Genomic DNA, 18,902 nt, shown 5'->3' with positions numbered 1-18,902 from the left:
ACTTATTGATTTTGTCTCTGCAACAGCGATAAATTAATCAACATAAATGAGAATTTTGTTAACTTGAGCATAAGTTGTACGTATGTGTAAACAAAATGAAATGATTTTGCTTATGTTTCTATTAATATGTTGATGCAAACTAAATTGATATATTTGGTCAAATATTTCATATCACCTTTTCATCTCATAATTACTTTATTTAAGTGGCCGAGAAATTTGCACAAAACATGTATTTGGTTTCATATGCTTGTTGTAGAAAACATATTGAAACAGGCTGGTCTTGATAATTTTAATTGAGGTGTGAGAACACTTAGGTCGATGTTTCAATATCTAAACAGACCAGATAAAATGTCAGATAAAGAAAATTAAATTTTCATTATAACCCAATAAGCGCTACGTGGAACTTCATCGATTTACGAAAGACAAATAGAAAATGATGATGAAATTTAAACGTCCGGTGCTTATTAATTTCATTATTCATTCGAAGTCAATTTGTTATTTACTTTTTAAAATCACTTTGATGTTGCCACCGGTCCCGGAAAAAAAGATTTTCACAGAGAGACGTTTCCACAATTTATTATTTCTTACCGTTTTAGGTTTCATAATTAAAATGTAATAATTTAATAATCTAGTTGTAAATTGTTAACTGTTAGTTATTTAAATGTCTACGAGTGTAAGTTATCAAAAAATGATTCAACCATAAAAATTACCATGTTTTCGATTAAATCGATTTTATACATAGATTGATTTCCATTTTAAATTTGTACTTGAACTCTCACAACAATACATATTAATATTATTTAGTGCTGTAGAAGTTTCCATAGGGATAATCAAGAATCGATATTAATGGATGTAACAACTACCTTCTGTGGATGTTATGCAGTGCGACACTTTAAATTAAATTAAAATGAAAACGGATCTGTGCAAACTCGATAAAAGCATACATACATATTCTTGTATCTGCTTAGCTCAACTGCCAACTGTTTGCTCTATAAACATTTATGAGCTGAGCTGCATATGCTCAATGCACTGATAAACTTGAATGGGCTCTGACAAGCCGCGCTCCAACCATATTTGTGCTTATAAAAACTCTCCATCCCAAACTGGATCGCGATGAAGCTGCGCAAAACTTTGAATGACCTCGTTAAAATATTTGCGCCGAGAACATTAACTGCCTGCCGCTTAATGTGGAAGCTTATGAGTGGGTGCGCGTATGTATGTGTGTGTGAGTATGTATGCGTGTTGTGTGTGGTGTAATGACATACTGTTTTTATTAAATTTTGTATACCCTTGTAGAGGGTATTATAATGTTGTCATGAAATGTGTAACGTATAAAAGGAGATATCTCCGACGCCATAAAGTATATACATATATCTTAGATCGGCATTAACAGCCGAGTTGTTAATGTCATGCAAACTAGTCTCTCGATTTTAAGGATATCATCTTGAAACTTTGCATATCTCAATCTTTGTCTTTCAGGTAGTACATATGTCAGAATCGGCCGGATCGGACCACTCAGATAGCTGACATAGAAATGATTTGTCGAAAGTATTTAGAAGCTTCATTATTCTCACATATCTTCCAAGGTAAATGACCACAAGAGCATTAAGTCTTCGGCGTTCCGAAGATATCCATGTTTTCTCGTTTATGTTTAATAACAGGCTACACTGGCGCCCTGTGATAGCCATAACAATATCGACAATGAGGTTGTAAATTATAAAAACTTCATTTTGTGGCAACATCAAAAGACACCCACACATACCGACACATACCCATTGTTGATCAAATTATCGTTGATATCATTCCATAAATATCATTGCCTGAACTTTGGTTAAACATTTTCGTGTGGCAGCTTTAAATTGCATTCACAGCAATTAAAGCCACTGGTCGAACGTGGTCAATAGGTCCTGGGAATACGGATTAATGATGCAGCGAAAACTGTTTTCCCACAATATTCCACAGTTTGACACAGCTTCCCCATACACAGTTTTCTCAGCGCTCATTTACGAATTGCGGTTGTTTAATTAATATCAAGCTGATTAATTAGTATTTGTGTGAGAAATCCAATATTCCCTAGCCCCTTGGTTAAAGCATGTACCAGCAATCGATTCCATTTGGCGCCGCTGTTACAAGCACCGGATAAAATGTTCCATTGTAAATTGGCGTTAATTTCATTAGTCTTCGATGCAGTCAAAGGCAGCTGCGCGTGTGGCTTACAATTATCGAAAACCACATGTTTATTGATGGCACTTAAAGAGTGATTATCATGCAAATATAAAGGCATTTAACTTAAATAACCGATATCTTTGCAGTGCAAATAATAATTAAATAAAACAATTCAAAATTTTACAACTTTTATTTCAAGAGACTCTACGTGTTTTTGTAAATAGTTGAACAAACTGATTTGTTATTATTAAAGAATTTGCATGCAAAATGAAATCTGTCTGATATGCCTGCAAGAAAATTAAGTATAAAATCAAATACAAATTGTATGGCCCTTAGTCTTAAATTATTCCTTCTAGCTGCACATAGCAGTTTATCGTTTAAGCATCGCACCCACTTTTTTATGTCTTTGCAGATCCGTTGGTTGGCCTAAATAAATCCATAAGCATCTGCACAATCTTTATCGTCATTTCCAGTCAAATTTGTTTATTATGCTTGTCACGAGCCGCGCAAAGCTTAGTACATGGTGCACTGCAAAACTTTGAGCTTGCCCCACCCCTTTATTACATTTGCGCGTATATTGGAATTGCATTGCATTTTTATTACCTAACCGTAAATTTCTTTTGTTTTTATTTCTTGTCAAAGCAGCTGCCGGCATGCAACATTTTAAAAAACAATTTAGCTTGATAGAATTTCTTGTGTGTGTATTATCGCAAATATGTATGCAAATATGCTAACGCGTACACACATATATATATATATATATATATATATATATATATATATATATATATATATATATATATATATATATAACTTTAAGCACCCTGCGCCACAAACACATAAAGCTGCAAACAAGCACAAACACACACGCACACACAAAGCTTAAGGCAGCATATGAGGCGTATGCGTAATTTTTATTTGCGTGGCAGACAGACAACGACGTCGTCGCCGTCCACCCTGCGGCTGCTTATCATTTTATGCGTCTGCGTGTGTGTGATTGTATGTGAATATATGTATGTGAACCCGAGTCTCGCGTCCCTTTCGTTGTAGCACTTTCTACGGCGGCCAATTCAAAGTGTTCTACAATGCGTTTTCGCCTCAATCTTCTCCCAATACTTATCAAAATGTTTTAGTTTGATCATTGAACCAGCTGATCTGGCAGATAATAACGCATCTCATTTGTGCCTCCTTCTTTTTCTAAAAGTTTTGTATATTTCGGAATGCAATGGCATACATTTCTCTATATCAGTAGAAAGTTACTTTAGAAATATTTTAGCTCTTGCTTGATATTTTTAACGTAATTAGTCTTGTTATTGTTATTATTATTATAAAATATTTCCAAAGAAAGTATACCAACTTTTCGATTGCATATTATTTGCCATTTTACCTTAATTTCTTTAAGTTTTTGTTATGTGATGCCTTTCAGAATCAGTTCCATTATATTTACACTTTTGTTTTCGCATTTTATAACATTTTTTCCGGTCGAATACAATAAACAAGTTGTATTTAATGTGCCCAGGCAAGAGGAAAAATAAATAATGTGAGGTGACATTTTTGTTGTGTAAAGTGTGTGAAGATTGTATATCCAGCTGGAGGGCCGCCTGGTAGTGATTGGGGAGTATGTCGCATTTTTTTTTTATGATTGAGTATGCGTTGTGGTAAGGAGTCGCCTTTAATGCGTTTTCATGCCTTATTTAAAATGATTTTTGCTGTGCCACTCAGGATATTATTTTTGTGTATTGTTTTTCGCAACGGAAGCATGATATATTCGGAGTGTCTCCTGGCGGCATCTGTTATTGTAGTTAATCATTTTGGGGTTGTGGTAATATTTCAGGTCATTTAAGCGCGATATTATTAAGAATTCATAATTGAACTGTTCTGAAAAGCAGACAACAAATTCGAAAGTAAGTAATTCAGAAGTCGATATTAATAAAATTTCAATTGAACGCACGCCAAACAAATGGAAAAAAGACAAACGAAAACTGAGTAAGGGGAACCGACACATAAGCCAAAAAGCACAAAATTAAAACTGAATACGACATAAAAGCAAACCTCAAGCGTTTAATTAATCGAGTGGAAATCCACACACAGATAAATACACACCCAAACACATCAAGCTCAGCCGAATTACTCGTAAACAAAGAGAGACAAACGTCAATACAAAGACCAAGTCAAAAGGGGAGATAAACTCTAAAAAAGGACCCTACAGGCAAAGCAAAGGTTAGGCAAAGACTAGGAACCACTTGGGCTTACAGTTACCATGTATAAAAATATTGTGCCAGATACGTTTTGCTGTCTGAAATTATCGATGTTATATTGTCCATTTGTTATGTTGCCCATTAAAAAAGATAACAATATATTTATTGTTTGATTATCGCCCCATTTGCCTCTAACTTTTATTTGAAGTATCTGCAGACTGGTTTAACTGGCTTAAAATACTTATGTTGTGCAGGGTATGCAACGAAAGGCATACATTAAAAGCCTGACAGCTCAGCACTATGTAATGCAAACGAGTATAATCTAAGACTCTCTTTACTATCTCTACATTCAGATGATATGGCAATATAAATCAACGAGAACATTTAACATTTTAATTAGCGTAGGCTGCTCAAAGTCAAATGCAATGACAAAACATCAGCTAAGTAATCAACATAAAATAAGAAATAAAGGAAGAAAAAAAGTCTCAGCAAGTCAATACTCATTCTTCAAGCGACAAATGTTATGCCTCTAAATGTTGGGGGCGTGGCTAAATGAAAGCTTTGCAAGTAATTGATTGTACAGCACACGGCGTATGCGCAATGTCCTTGCCTGAGTTCCTTGATGCCTGCTGCGGTAGGTCCTCTAGTTCTTGAGGCTTAGCATAGTCGTAAGCTTTCCCAATGCGAATCTATTGACAGTCGCTTTATTTATGCCGCGCATTTGTTGGTTTATTTGAATAATTTTATGAGATTTCCTTTTCTATCTCTTGTTATTTACTATTTTTGCAGATTATTATATTAACTCTCGAGTAGATTTCCACTCTTCAATTGGTTTCTGTTTGTCGACCTGTACGCAGATGTTCGAGAGCTGCTTGTGGTAGTTTCGTTTTATGTGCTTTTAAATTCTGTTTAAGTATTACTAAATATTGTTAAATATTTAATTATTACTTATATACATTTTTACGTATTTAAAAACGATTTTCTTAAATTGAATCTTTAGAGAATATTTAATGTTTCCCCTTATCTGATCTGGTCTGATTCAAGTAAGGCAAATAATGATGCGTTTCAGTGCCCAACCAAGGTCAGTCGACAGTCAAATAAACAGATACCTAGACGCAGCTCGAAAAACACACAAATAAGAATATCTGTATGTTAAATATGTTATCTATGTTATCTTAAAGTTATTTACTTTCATTACTGGTACAAAACAAATCGTAAAACATAAGGCAAATGGAATATCACCACAAACTTAACTAGCCCAAAGGAGACATAACCCAATCATAATTTAATAATTTATTCCATCTGGGATATCATTTTCATTTCTCTTGCCGTCCCTTGGATCATCGATATGCATAGCATTGGAAAAAATTTGATTACATTCTCATTCTCTATTTTGCACAGTTTCTGCTAAAAATCAAAGCACGTCTTCTCGCAAATGAAAATGGAAAAAGTTGTTTCTTTTGCCGCACATTCGTGCGGTGGCAATTAGAAACATATTTCGAACATATTTCGCCATTATTGCCATAGCACTCGGTGCCGGCAGACATGTTTTCTTTTGTCTTTTTAATGGCAAATAAAAAATGGCGGCGGCGCCGCAGACATGTTTGTGCATGCCGGCAAACTGTTTAAATTGAAACGTGGATGGGTTGCCAGAGTGTAGAGCACTCGGAAATCAGTCAGATAAGGGTTCCCAAGTGGCAATGTAGAGCTTTTTATTGATATTGCCGCGTGCGTGTTAAAAAAAAACAAAACGGAAAGTGGATATTTCGCGGACCTGCTCAGCTGGCAGTCGCCCATAGACCACAGTCTTTTGTTCGTGCTGCCAGCCAGAGTTTCATTCAATCAGAAACATCAATCAGTTGAAAGGGGGCTATGAACAAAAGGCCATACGAATTTTCAACTTTTGTCGATTTCGTAGGCATCGAAGCGCAAAGGCCTTTCTCTTGCTAACACCTGGCCAACCTGTCCACATATTTATTAAGTCATGATGCTGAATGGCAGGCCATTCAAAACGAAAAGAGCAAAACGCTTGATCCGCTCTGGCCATGTCTTTATTTTCGTGCACAACGTCATCATCATCTTCTCCGTTGTGTCTCCTTGTAGAGTTGCGTCCTGTAGACTCGGTATTTTTACACAAGTTGTGTTCTTTTTGGCGCTTGTGTACCCAATTCGTTGCGTTAAATTTCGTCTTTTATTCCCCTTTCTCATCATTTGATTGCTTTTGTGCATTTTCGAGTGTCCAAATCGTTTGAGTGTAATTTTTTGCGTTTGATGCCATCTACGCATCATTGACGTCGTTTTTGAGTCGTTTCTTTGCTTCAAGTGCTCAAATCGTTCATTGCGGTTAGATAACCCAAAAATATTCTCCTAGTATTCTTAGTATTATTTCTAAAACCTAGTGCGAGTGATTTGGAGTTGGAATTTATCGAGTGATGCGCTTAAGATATTCGTTCGATTGGTCAAACAAAAAGTGGTTAGCAAATAAGACGGGGATAACGAAAGTGATAGGAAAAAGGATATGAAGGTGAGAACGATGAAAGCTAATGAAGTGAAATGTTATTGATAAGTGTCAGGTTACTAATATATTTTATTAAACTTCATTTATTAGCTATTTTGATTTTTGATTACTCTTGTTTAAACCTATTTCATGTCACAGATATATACAAAAATATCTACTTTTTGTCAAAAACTGTTTAAAGGATATGCTTCCGAATCACTTGTACAACTCAGCTCAATCTTTTTAAGAACAGGATCGAATTTTATTTATTTTTTTTGTTTGTGTTACTTACCCCATGTAAATTACATTTTGCGCTGGTTTTAAACTTATAATTCATTTGCTACGAGTTGCTTTAAAATCAGGAATATATTCATAACCCATACGAAAAAAGTCTTTGTAGCTCACAAATCAAAATGTCAACTTACCATAGGGTAAGTTACAAACATATATAATTCAGCGTCAGAAAATATTGCTTTGACAAGTTGGGTTGCAACAAAGAAATTTTTCATTTCTTGACCACAAAAAACGTGCGCAACATTTACCAGCTGACCAAACTGGAAACGCATTTTAAGTTATCATAATGGCTGTTTTAACTTTTGCGAGTCTCAAATACAACTGTTTTTGTTTTTTCGTAGCCTTTTGAGGCCTTTGGCGTCCGCTCATTAGTTCATCAACTGAATTTGCACACCCCAAGAATATTAGATATATATATGAAAATTTGTGTGTGTGTTTCTGTGCTGCTTTCGTATTTCAATCAATGGGCAAACTTTTGCCGCACACAAATGCATACTAAAAAGTCTGCCAGATGATGTTGATAGAAAAAGCCAGCGAGAAAGTTACGTCAAATTGAATTCCGTGCAAAACTTTGCTGTTTTTTTCTTTTTTACATTCTGGCAAAAACAAATTCTTTGAATTACTACGCTTTCAAGGGCTTTTCTATAAAATACCCTGTAGACATAAGCAGCAGGAAAAACCATGTTTTAACTGGCCTAATATATATACTATATAAGCTATTAGCACCAAGTACGGCTGTTTGGTTTTCGGATATACGTATAAAGCTTGTTAAGGACTTTTAGTTTTGCACCTGAAATCGATCATTAGCGAATAATATTTACCATGTGTTATGTACTTATATTCTGTCATATTAATTATATGTTGAGAAATGTTGTTAAAGGTATCGGTTAATAAGATGCAGAAGTTGTAGAAGTTATTATAACACAGAATATGCCAAATTACTATATTATAATAGACAATACAATTATATACCAAAATATATGTATTAAATATATACCAAACTAAAGTCAACTGTACTAACTTTACTTACTTGACAGGGCGTATTCTAGTCGAGCATATTCAACAAGCTAATTTTTGTAATGTTATATTTATCCAAATTTTTAAAATGCATTTTCTGCTATTGGGGATAGCCATAAACTGTTGTAAAATTATTGGCTGCGCGTCGTATACGTAATATGCATATAGTATATGTACATATACACATTTCTATTAATATTTTTTTTTATTTTGTGAACAACTGTACCGGAAACATTATGAAACTGATTTGCCCGGCTGGCTGTCACTTGCAGCTGTCAGTCTGTTGCTGCGCGAGGCGTACAATAGCCAAGCGGAAGTACAAGTCGCTTATCCAAGCAGCTTTTGCCTAGCGTGCTTTGCCCCCAGCCGCCCATTTCCCTGCACAAAGCCGTTGGTCGCTTTGTTGCACCGCCTGTCGCTTACTCTATTTTATTATTACCTTCTATTTTCTCTTCTTTTTTCCTTCTTGTGCCTGCCGCACATTTGCATATCAATTTGTTTCATTCGTGCACTTAAAGCTTTGCTGCATTTGCAGCTCTTACCATTCCATCTTTGTGTGTGTGTGACTGCCACATTTTGTTGCATACTTTTGGGTGCTGAGTGCATGCTCCTTTATATAATCTGCTTTGTTATTGTGTGCACGTAATCGTGCAAAAATCTGAGTTTCTTTCCCCCCTCTTCAAGTATTTTGGTGACTTTTTTATTGGGAATGACTTTTGTTGTTTTGCTAAACGCAGTGACAAATGGCTGAATATTTCATATATATACTTTTTTGAGAATTTATAACGGAAACATAAATATTTTATATTTGTAATATGTATATGATATTGTTTGTTGTACTTATATCGACGTTTCGCGCGCTCTTAGATGTATGCTTAAAACTTTTTTGCTGTTCTTATTACTTTTATTATAATCAACGTTATTATTATAAATGTCCCTATTATTATCATTATTATTATTATTATCATTATTAATATTACATATATTATATTTAATATTTGTATTAAATAACACTCTTATTAATCAGCTCTTTTTTATTTCACAGTCTAATCACATTTTCCCTGCTCAGTAGCACGTGCTGCAATTCAAGATTTCTATTTAACTAACTATTTGATTTATTTATTTGTAAATACATCTGTGTTTCATATTTGTTCTAAAGGAGTTAAAAGAAGTTACCCTCTATAATTTACTTTTTGATTTTAAACGAATGCAAAAATCTATCTGGAGTTATTTAAAATTTCAATTTGAATAAACATTCAAACAATTTTCCCGTTCAACGCAATTCAACAATTCAAATTCCCACACACACACACATACACATACATGCTGGGAAAATGAAGGAAAAAGCAGCTGGCTGGGAAAATTCGAACTATTTGTTTTGACATTTCACTAATAACTGAAAATTAGTGTTTCCAATGTCAGCGTAAATTGCAAATTGCGCAACGAAAGTCATTCAGAAAAAATGTGTAGGAAAAAAGAGCGGAATTAAAAAAGTAAACGAGAGATTTTAATCGTAGAAAAATAATTAAAAACTGTGTGCGTCCAATGCATGTAAAACCTGCCAGTTAAATTGGAACAGAGAGGAATTTTTGTGTTTTGCTATTCAAAAATTTTGTTGATTAGTGCAGTTTTATCCACTTAAAACGAATGCAACACAATTTCTTGATTTGCATATGCATGAGGTTTCACTGTACACGGGAGCATGGTGAGGTTGTTGTAACAAGCGCTGTAATGTGGTAAGAGGCGCATGCAGCATGGCGATGCTAAGCTGCTCACTCGAACAAGCCAAAGTGCATCGCGTGTGTGGAGTGGGTTGAAAGGGGGTGTTGGAGTGGAGGGCATTTCACATTGTGCTGCTTCAGCAGTAAGCAGTAAGGACATCAGCATGGGGGTGATGTTGCTTCTGCTCATGAAGCTGTGTGCAAATATGAGAGCTAAAAAGCTAAAAGAAGCACCGAGCTAAGCTGGCAGTAGACTGGCAGAGAGGAGCTTAACGTACTGGAAGGGGGTTGCAGAAAAGCAACTCATTAACAGCTTAACATTGCGACAAAACTGCAACTGAGTTCATGCAACAACACAAGCGAGTTCGTGTTGTCAAAAAGCAAACACGGCGGCAACTTTTGTTGTTGCCATCACCAAACAGGTTGCAACAACCAACAATTTTTCATGCAAATAGCAGAAACAACAAGAAAACTTTGTTGCAACATCAACAACTGCGAACTGAACTATGAAATAAACAGTGTTACCAGCGCGCCTAACTTTTTAATTGTTTAAATTACACACAAGCACTCACCTAGGCTGTGTCACTGTGCGTGTGTGTTGTGTTGTGGCACCAAGTTTACAGGGGCTTTTGGCTTTTCGTTTAAATTTTTATTGATGTTTGGAAAAACTTGCAAGCATGTCGACGTAGCAAACTTTTTGTCCAATTTGTATGTGGTATGTTTTTGTTGACGATAGAAAGCGCTTTAAAACCACAAAACAAATCGAAACTATTACAAATTGTGTAATTTTTTTTTTTTTAAACACTGTAAATTAAATTATTCACAATTTAAGCATTTTATTTTAACTTCCATTTATTTATTGAATTGAATTTATTGCTTAGTGCCAACACACAAAGATCTCAATTAAACTCATAATAAACCATTTATTAAATCAATTTTGATACAATAACATTTTAACAATAAATAACTTAGTTAAGATTTTTAGCTTTTGATTTGATGAAAAGCCGTACATTTGTAAAATTTTTTTTTGTCAATTTTTACTGACAAAGACATATATTTTTTACCATTTGTCATTCGTAAATTATATTTACCAAAAAAGTTTTTGATGTTCTTAGTAAAATGAAGAAGATAATTTTAAAGCCGAAAGTTTAAGGTTAAAAATTTACTCAATTGAAACCATGTCAATGCATATTTCATGAAACCTCTAAGAATTCGCCTTTAAAATGCACATGTGCCGCATGGGTATTGCATACATTTCGGATCATGTGTAGCATCCCATAGTTGCTGACGTTGTTCTCATTTGGCGATGTCACTTGGCATAATAATGAAAAATTAATCGCTGAAAAAGCTGCGACTGCTGAAAGCTATTCGGAGCAGGGGAATGGTAAAAAATCGTTGCATACAATTTGGCGCCAAGTTTAATTGAAACTGCGACAAGTGGCGCCATAAAAAAGTGGGTACGAGGTGTAAATTGCCACACAAGCATAAAAATCGTGAGTGAAAGAGAGAAGCAAAGGCAACCGATGAATAGACACACATACATTTTAACAAACTGGCGGTCACCCCGAACAAGTATGCTCTACGCTGTGTGCATACTAATAACTATGCGCAACTATCGCGCAGTTGTGAATATACCCTGTAAAATTCGTTGAAATACGAATCGATCGTGGCTTGCGTAACAATATCATTTCTCTTAGGACTTAAAGTAAAAAATGAAATCTGTACAGATTTATATATAAATCATATATTTTAAAATAGGAAAAAATAGGCATATATCTCTACTGCTTATCCTGACTGACTGATTTATTGACTGACTGATTGGAGGTCAACGCACAGCCCAAACCGTAAGAGCTAGGAAGCTGGAATTTTCACTGAAGTTACCTTATGCGATGAAGGTGCACGTTAAGACGGGGCTAAGGGATATTCTTACCGCAAGTATGGAAAAATCGCAAAAACGTTTGTGTGCAACTTATTTATTTACCATCCGATCGTATCGCAGTGGCCAACCGCTCTATTTTACATTATTAGTCCATTTAAATTTTAATTTTTATTATCATAGTAAATGTTATATTATTGATAAGCTTATGCAAATTACAGAGTACTACTCCGCCGCATACTTTGTTTCTATGTTCACTTGTGCAAGTTTAGTTTTTGCTTTGGTAATTGATGCGCAACTTTTGCTGCTGTTTTTTGTTTGTAGATGCTGATGTTAATGCTGTTGCTGGCATTGGCAGAAAATGTACGCATACTATGTTGTTGATTTGCATTTTTGTGGCGCGCACCTGAAAAAATAACTAATGGCAAAAAATGTGTGCCATAAAATTTGTGATTTAGCCACATGAAACTCAAACTCTGTGTGGTGTGTATTTGCTTTAGAAATATGTGCGTCTGTGTGTTTGTTTGTGACAAGCCTGACAACAATTTTACTGTAAAGAGCAACATTTTAATTTTTATTGTTAGTGCTAATGCAGCCCCTTCAAAGTCATTAAGATGTCAACTGCAGAGCCGCATAGACCCACCATTCCGAGCATTTAAGTGCCATAATGCGTCACCTGCAACCAACTCATTGTTTCCTATCTATCTCACTCGCTTCCTTCCACTCAGCTCTTAGCTTGCAACTTGCATCTTTATCAGCCTCAACAGGATAAAGAAGGGAAGGAGAAAATGCTGTCGCCTTATCCTGCCACTAAGTTGCCCGCAGCAGTCCATTTTACCTTATGAAAGGCGTGGCTTCATAACTTTTTTATGCGTTTTGCTTACTCGCTTATGCCTAGCCTTTAGATTTAAATTTCACTTGTGTATGTTGGGAAAGTGAATTATAAATGAATTAAAAATATATTCAGTATATTTCGTCTATAGAAGTGGAGTATTCATAATAGGCGAACACTTAACTAATCGTGTTTCTACGAACATGTGTTTAAACTCATTCTATCCTAGCAGCGTATGTGAAACACCTATTAGTTAAATAAGTCATATAATTTTGAACTAAAAACATTTTGTAGGAAAACTTTGAATTACCCGCCTACACATTTCCTTATTAAGTTTCTAATGAACTTTCGTGGCTTACTTTGTCAGATCACTTCGTTTTTGAGGGCGTCTCAATAGCATTATATTAAGATTGACGTAAATTGGGTTCAAGTTAATAAGTTAATAATAGTACCTTTTTCCATCAATTTTTCACACATGCGGGTGGAATTTTCGGATATTTTAGCTTAGTGTCCACTTAGTCTATTGAATGACTCATCACAAATAATTTTATAAAAATATGTTTACAGATGTTTTATATTAAGATATTATTTATGTTAAGGTACCAAAAACTTCAACAGTAATAATCTATTTTTTAACTTTTAAGATACCTTTAAACACGCATTTCTTCGAATGTTTTAAAGCTGTAAGAAAAGACCTTAAACCTTATTTTTCAAGTATTTCATTTAGAGTATTCGCTAATCTGTTTACTTTTTCAGCTATCCCAGCCTTGGTATTTGGCATTTAATCTTAGAGCAAAAAAAAAAAAAAAAAAAAAAAAAAAAAAAAAAAAAAAAAAAAAAAAAAAAAAAAAAAAAAAAAAAAAAAAAAAAAAAAACAGAGAGGAAAGTGAAGAAATAATTATGCTGCGTTGTGTATGAGCAGCAAGTTGAACTTCAGTTGAGCTGTGGGCCTCGAGAGGCTCTTTGCAGGCAGCACTTGAGTCCGCTGTTTTTGTTGTTGAGCGCTACCTTTGTTTAGGCAAAAATTTGTAAGGCCTTGCATACTTCAGGCCTTTGTCGGAGCTGAAGATGCTTGCATTTAGCGTTATTCAAGGCACTGAATAGAAGAAGGATTCATTTCAGCCGCCATTTGCTGGCAACGTTTGCAGTTAATTTCGCAAATGAATGCAGAGATAAAGGGTCCAGCAAATGCCTGCATCCATCTCCTTCTCACATGGCTTTTCTTTCCCGCTGTGTTCACATGTAAAACAGGGTATGTAGGGTATGCGTTTACTCTGTGCCTGACCGTGGAAAATCAATTATGGGACGCCAGACAATGTAATGGAAGTTCGCATTGCATATTTTCCGGTTATCCCCACACACTTTTCTGGCTTTCCATTCGTTGCCATTGTAATTATATTCTCCTTTATTTCTCTTTTTTTCGATGGTTAATTTTTTGGGTTTCACTTAAATCGCGCATTCGTGTTTACTTATTAACAAGAAAATTTGCTGCAGGCAAGAAATATTCATTTTAATGAAATACTCGAGATGCCTTATGATAGCACACATATATACGGACAGATATGTAAACACATACATATATCTATATAAATATATTCAGGTATTTTCATTACACGTCTTATGTTTGAATACTGCGGCATTCAAGCAAAGCCAGATAATTAAATTTGTGCTGGCCATTTGTATAAGGCATTAAATCCTTAATGCACTTTGCATTAAGACAGAGTCTTAATCACAGAATGCGGGATGAATTATTTAACTCTTTTGACATAACTAATAGATCTGTCTAAAGGTGAATCAATAAAAAAAAGCTCAATAACATTCAGTGCCAAGACTTAAGAGTATTTTTATAGGTTTCTTGAAGCGATATTTTTCTTATTTTTTTTTTATATTTTGTGGCATTTTATTTTCCGTAAGAGCTATTCTCTTTCTCTGAAATCCATGCCATTTATTTATTTTATTTATTTAACTTCATTTAGCTCAAAATGATTTTTAACTCATACTAAGCTGCGTTGGATTTTTACAGTCATTCACAAATGTGTGCAACAGCTTTTGTTAGATGGCATGCACATGGCTCTTACAAAAATAAAAGTTGACAAGTATTATTCAAAATTATTAAACAAATATGTGAATACATTGAACTAACAGTCATGTTAATAATAATAGGGACGCTTCACGAGGTTTCATAAAGTTTCCCTTAAAAGGAAAGAATAAGAATTAAATTTTAAGTCGTCCTATTTATGAAGATATAACATTTGAAAGTTTATTATGCGGATATTCAGTTCCTTACATTACTAAGTACATTTGCACCACTTCAAATTGTCAAATGCAGCACCAATTTTGTCGATACTCACATTTCCACACACACATGCTACAGGGTACCTCGAGGAACTATCGGTTTGTTCTCGTATTTGCTTCTCTTGCTGCGCTGACACTTTGCTTAGAAACGGCTCCTTTTTAACATACTTGGTCCTGCTCTTCTAACACTTTTTAAGTTCGTAATCATTTGTACAGCATTACATTGAAGGAGAAAAAAGAAGAAAAATCCGGCGCTTTACTGCGGGCTTTAACCAAGCCCATTTGTTTTTGACTTTGTGCTCCAGTTGCAGCCGCGATTACGGGTTTGCTCAGTGCCAGCGGCAGACGAAGAAGAGGGAAGGCTGGCAACAGAGCGTTAGAAAGCGGCATATTTGGCTTTGTGGCCACTATCATTAAGCAAGGAAAGCAGGCATAAAAGTTGGAGTTGAGGGAGGCACATACGCGTAAAACCAACACAACAGACGCGTCAACAAAAGGCGTGCCACGCCCCTACTATTTTCCACTTTCCTAGCACTTCTGCCGTGCAAACGCTGGCTTTTGACTTTTGTAGCCTTTTCAAGTTGCTAACTGCCGCTGCAAGCGGCTTCAAAGCCATCGGGCTTAATGTGTTTTGGCATCGGTTTTCAAAGTGTAGAGCTCAATGGGAGCAGAAGAGGATTGTAGCGCCCAAGCCCTAAGGCGGCTCCATTCTCGATTTTACATTGGGCTCCACAAATCCAGCAATGTAGTTTCTTTCTGCGGCTCTTGCCAACCACAACGGCAGCTCAAGCAGCCAAGTGCCCGACTGTTAATCCAAAGCTGCCTGCAGCCTAGAGCCTAAAACACAGCTTCTCAGCACCTCCTTCTTCAACTTTCCTTCTTTTTCGTTTGCTACTGTGTTATGTGTTGCTTTAACTTCTTTTTTATTCTCTCTCGTGGCCAGTTCTTCGAGTTCCGTTTGCGGCTGTTGGAATTGAGTTTTGTGTTGTGCATTTTGGTCAGGCTCGATTGATGAGGCGCTTGATTGTGAATGGTTAAGTCTTCCAATTCTCAAACCACCATGTGCACAAACTTCTTGGAAAAGGTTAAAATTATATTTAGTGCTAATCTCATTTTAGGCAATTATAACTCAAATAATTTCAATGTGAAAAAGTTGTTTTATTGCATTCTTTTTGAGTTTCCCTTTTCTTATATTCATTCTATCGTCGGAATTTCCAAATATTAATTTTTAGCAAATGTTTTTATTTTAATATAAAAATGTTTTCAAAAGTTTGGTTGCTTTGAACAAATTATTTGAAGTTTAAAAATATTTCTAAAATGATTATTGTCTTTAAGCTTAATGAAATAATCAGATTTTTGTGTGCTTCATTTTTGTTCTGTCGAAAATCATCATCATAAAAGCAAGAAAAGTGTAAACGATCTGGAATCTGTTTAGTGGATTCCATTCTAAATAACTTATCAGAGCTATATGTTAATTTTGTTTGGATTCTCAATAAATTTCTAATAAAATCTTACTCTCTCTTCAAGGACGGCACTTATAAGCCTAAAGTGGAACTATTCTATAAATATCCGACAAGATATATATATGTATACTAGATTGACCTACATCTCAGCACACGCCAGTTACACATGAAACTACTTAGAATGCAGCTGTGATGCACCTTATTTGCTTTATACGAGTCAGTCGGTCGAGGACCGCATCAATTCTCCTCTCGTTTGCATGCAGAAGTGTAAAAAACAACATCTCAATTTGTCTCAAGTTGTCAAGTTGGCGTTGCAACACTTTACACTTGGAGTGTTGCAGACGGGACGACTTCATCGCCAGCTGCAGTTGCCCGTCTTTCCACACCCACTCATGCGCCTTGATGAACAAAATGTTGTTGTCGCTGATGATGTTTATGTCGTTGACTTTGACACCGTTTTGCACTTTTCGTTGGCATGTGAGGTTCTGTCGAGCGTGTGTTGTGGGTAACTGGCCCACGTTGGGCGCCAACTACGCTGACAGGCACTTATTTTCTTAATATAAAGTATACGCTTAGTGCGCCCGCTGCGTTCCTATAATGCAAGTGCAGACGTAATGCGCGCCAAGTAATGATTACTTTGTGTCTGCCGCTGACAAATGCCGTCAGTCAAAGTCAAAGTTTACCAGACGAGAGCTGTACGAGGCAAAAGTCATGGAAGTCCTGTCAGGAAGTCGGAGGCAAAGGGGTTGACTTCAATGCGGAAGTTGCCGCACAAAAGGGGCATGTGATGCAATCTGCTTGTAGGTAAACGTGTAGGTGTGAGTGTGTGTGTGCTGGTGTTGGTATATGCATTCATGTGCAATACAGCTGATAAGAGTGCAGTGGAATTAGAACTTTAAGTATGCCGAAAAAAACTTTTCGTACAAGTTTTTAATGACTCTGTTGCTTTTTTTCTTTTAAAGGAACTCTTTTTGCAATGCTCGAAACTTTATATTCTGGCCAGAATTTAGCAGAAAAATTTGTTTCACGAGTTTATGGGGTACATAATTGCAATGCGGCCACTCAATCAGGCATTCTTCATCGCCAGAAATCTAAGCAATCTATGAAAAGAACTTAAACTTTTATGAGCTCGTCTGGAAATCAATCGTTTCATCACAAACTTTTCACACACACAGAACTACTCTACAAGGATTATTGTAGTACATATATAGTTCTTTCTCCAATTCAAGCTAAATGACTACTTCTAATAAGGTTACATATAATGGGGGCTGTGTAATTGCCATGCAGGGCAAGGATTGTATTGCCATTGCCACGGATCGTCGATTTGGCCTGCAGTCGCACACCGCTGGCGAGGATTGTCAGAAGGTTTTCCATTTATCGCCACGTTTGTATTTGGGTTTGACTGGCCTGCAGACGGATATTATGACTGTCTACAATCGTCTGATGTATCGCAAGAATGTTTATGAGATCAATGAGGGTCGTGAAGTGTCGCCGAAAGTCTTGACGGAACTACTCTCCCATTTGCTTTATGAGCATCGATTTGGCCCATTCTTTGTTGAGCCCGTTATTGCCGGCCTGGATCCCGAAACCCTCGAGCCCTATATTTGCTGCATGGATCTAATTGGCTGTGCCAATGTCACAAATGATTTTGTTGCTACTGGCACCTGTTCGGATCAATTGATAGGCATGTGCGAGAGCGTTTGGAGCCCGAATCTAAATGCAACTGAACTTTTTAAGACGATTGCACAGGCAATGCTGGGATCCTTTAATCGTGATGCGGTCAGTGGTTGGGGCTCTAGCATATTTATTCTTGAGAAGGATAAGATAACTGAGCGTTTAATCAGAACGCGTAAAGATTAGTTGCTGAATTGAAAGGCTTTATAGATTGTAATATAAATAAAGGTTTCAGGTGATGTATTTCAAATTTGTAAAGGAATCTCTTAAGTAAACACTATTATAGTATTCTACTAGCAACGCGCTTGGCAGAAATTAAACCCATCTAAGCTCCATGTGCTCCCAAGCTCAAGGAGGATCAGAGTTGACTAAAACACTTGTTGTCGCAGGCTAATGACGACATAACTGTACCGAATTGGCAAATACCTTGGAACTAAGAGCGGCCAATAACTGCTTTTATTTCAAACGACTCGGTTTCCTATGCATATAAACCTACTGCTGTTTGAATAAGATATACACTCGCATCCACTTACACTGTTTTTTTTTTTTTTTTTTTTTTACTATATATAACCATATCTATTCAAATGCATATGTGTCCCAAGCTCGATAAATATAGGTTGGCGGTTCAGTAGTATATTTCGAAGAGAATAGCTGTAGCATATTCCGTCTGTATTTACTTTCTATCGATAGCCAAGCCACAATTTACATTTTGTTTTAAACTGAAGCAGATTCGTTATTCAACACTGACAACATTAAGGATCTCGAATGAGATCTAAGGATTACGACTTGTACCTGGAGTCTTTCTTAACTGAAAACTTTATTTAACAATACATTTTTGGCAGGATCCGTAAAATTCTCGAATATTATAT

General features: G+C 35.9%; 2 protein-coding genes across 3 annotated transcripts in view; both read left to right on the top strand.

Annotated features, from left to right (window-relative positions):
• LOC115770948 (furin-like protease 1) overlaps nucleotides 1-18,902 on the top strand; it is a 188,260-nt gene that overhangs the window by 94,213 nt on the left and 75,145 nt on the right. The gene's annotated exons all lie outside the window — the stretch shown is intronic.
• On the top strand, nucleotides 17,509-18,274 carry LOC115770951 (proteasome subunit beta type-3-like). Its single transcript, XM_030716412.1, has one exon. It carries the CDS (start codon nucleotides 17,593-17,595, stop codon nucleotides 18,217-18,219), a length of 627 nt encoding a protein of 208 aa, XP_030572272.1. The 5' UTR covers nucleotides 17,509-17,592; the 3' UTR covers nucleotides 18,220-18,274.

This window comes from Drosophila novamexicana, unplaced genomic scaffold (assembly GCF_003285875.2).
Source record: "Drosophila novamexicana strain 15010-1031.04,08,12 unplaced genomic scaffold, DnovRS2.1 tig00004560-arrow-pilon, whole genome shotgun sequence".
Lineage (NCBI taxonomy): Eukaryota > Metazoa > Arthropoda > Insecta > Diptera > Drosophilidae > Drosophila > Drosophila novamexicana.
This window is presented reverse-complemented; position numbering and strand designations above follow the sequence as displayed.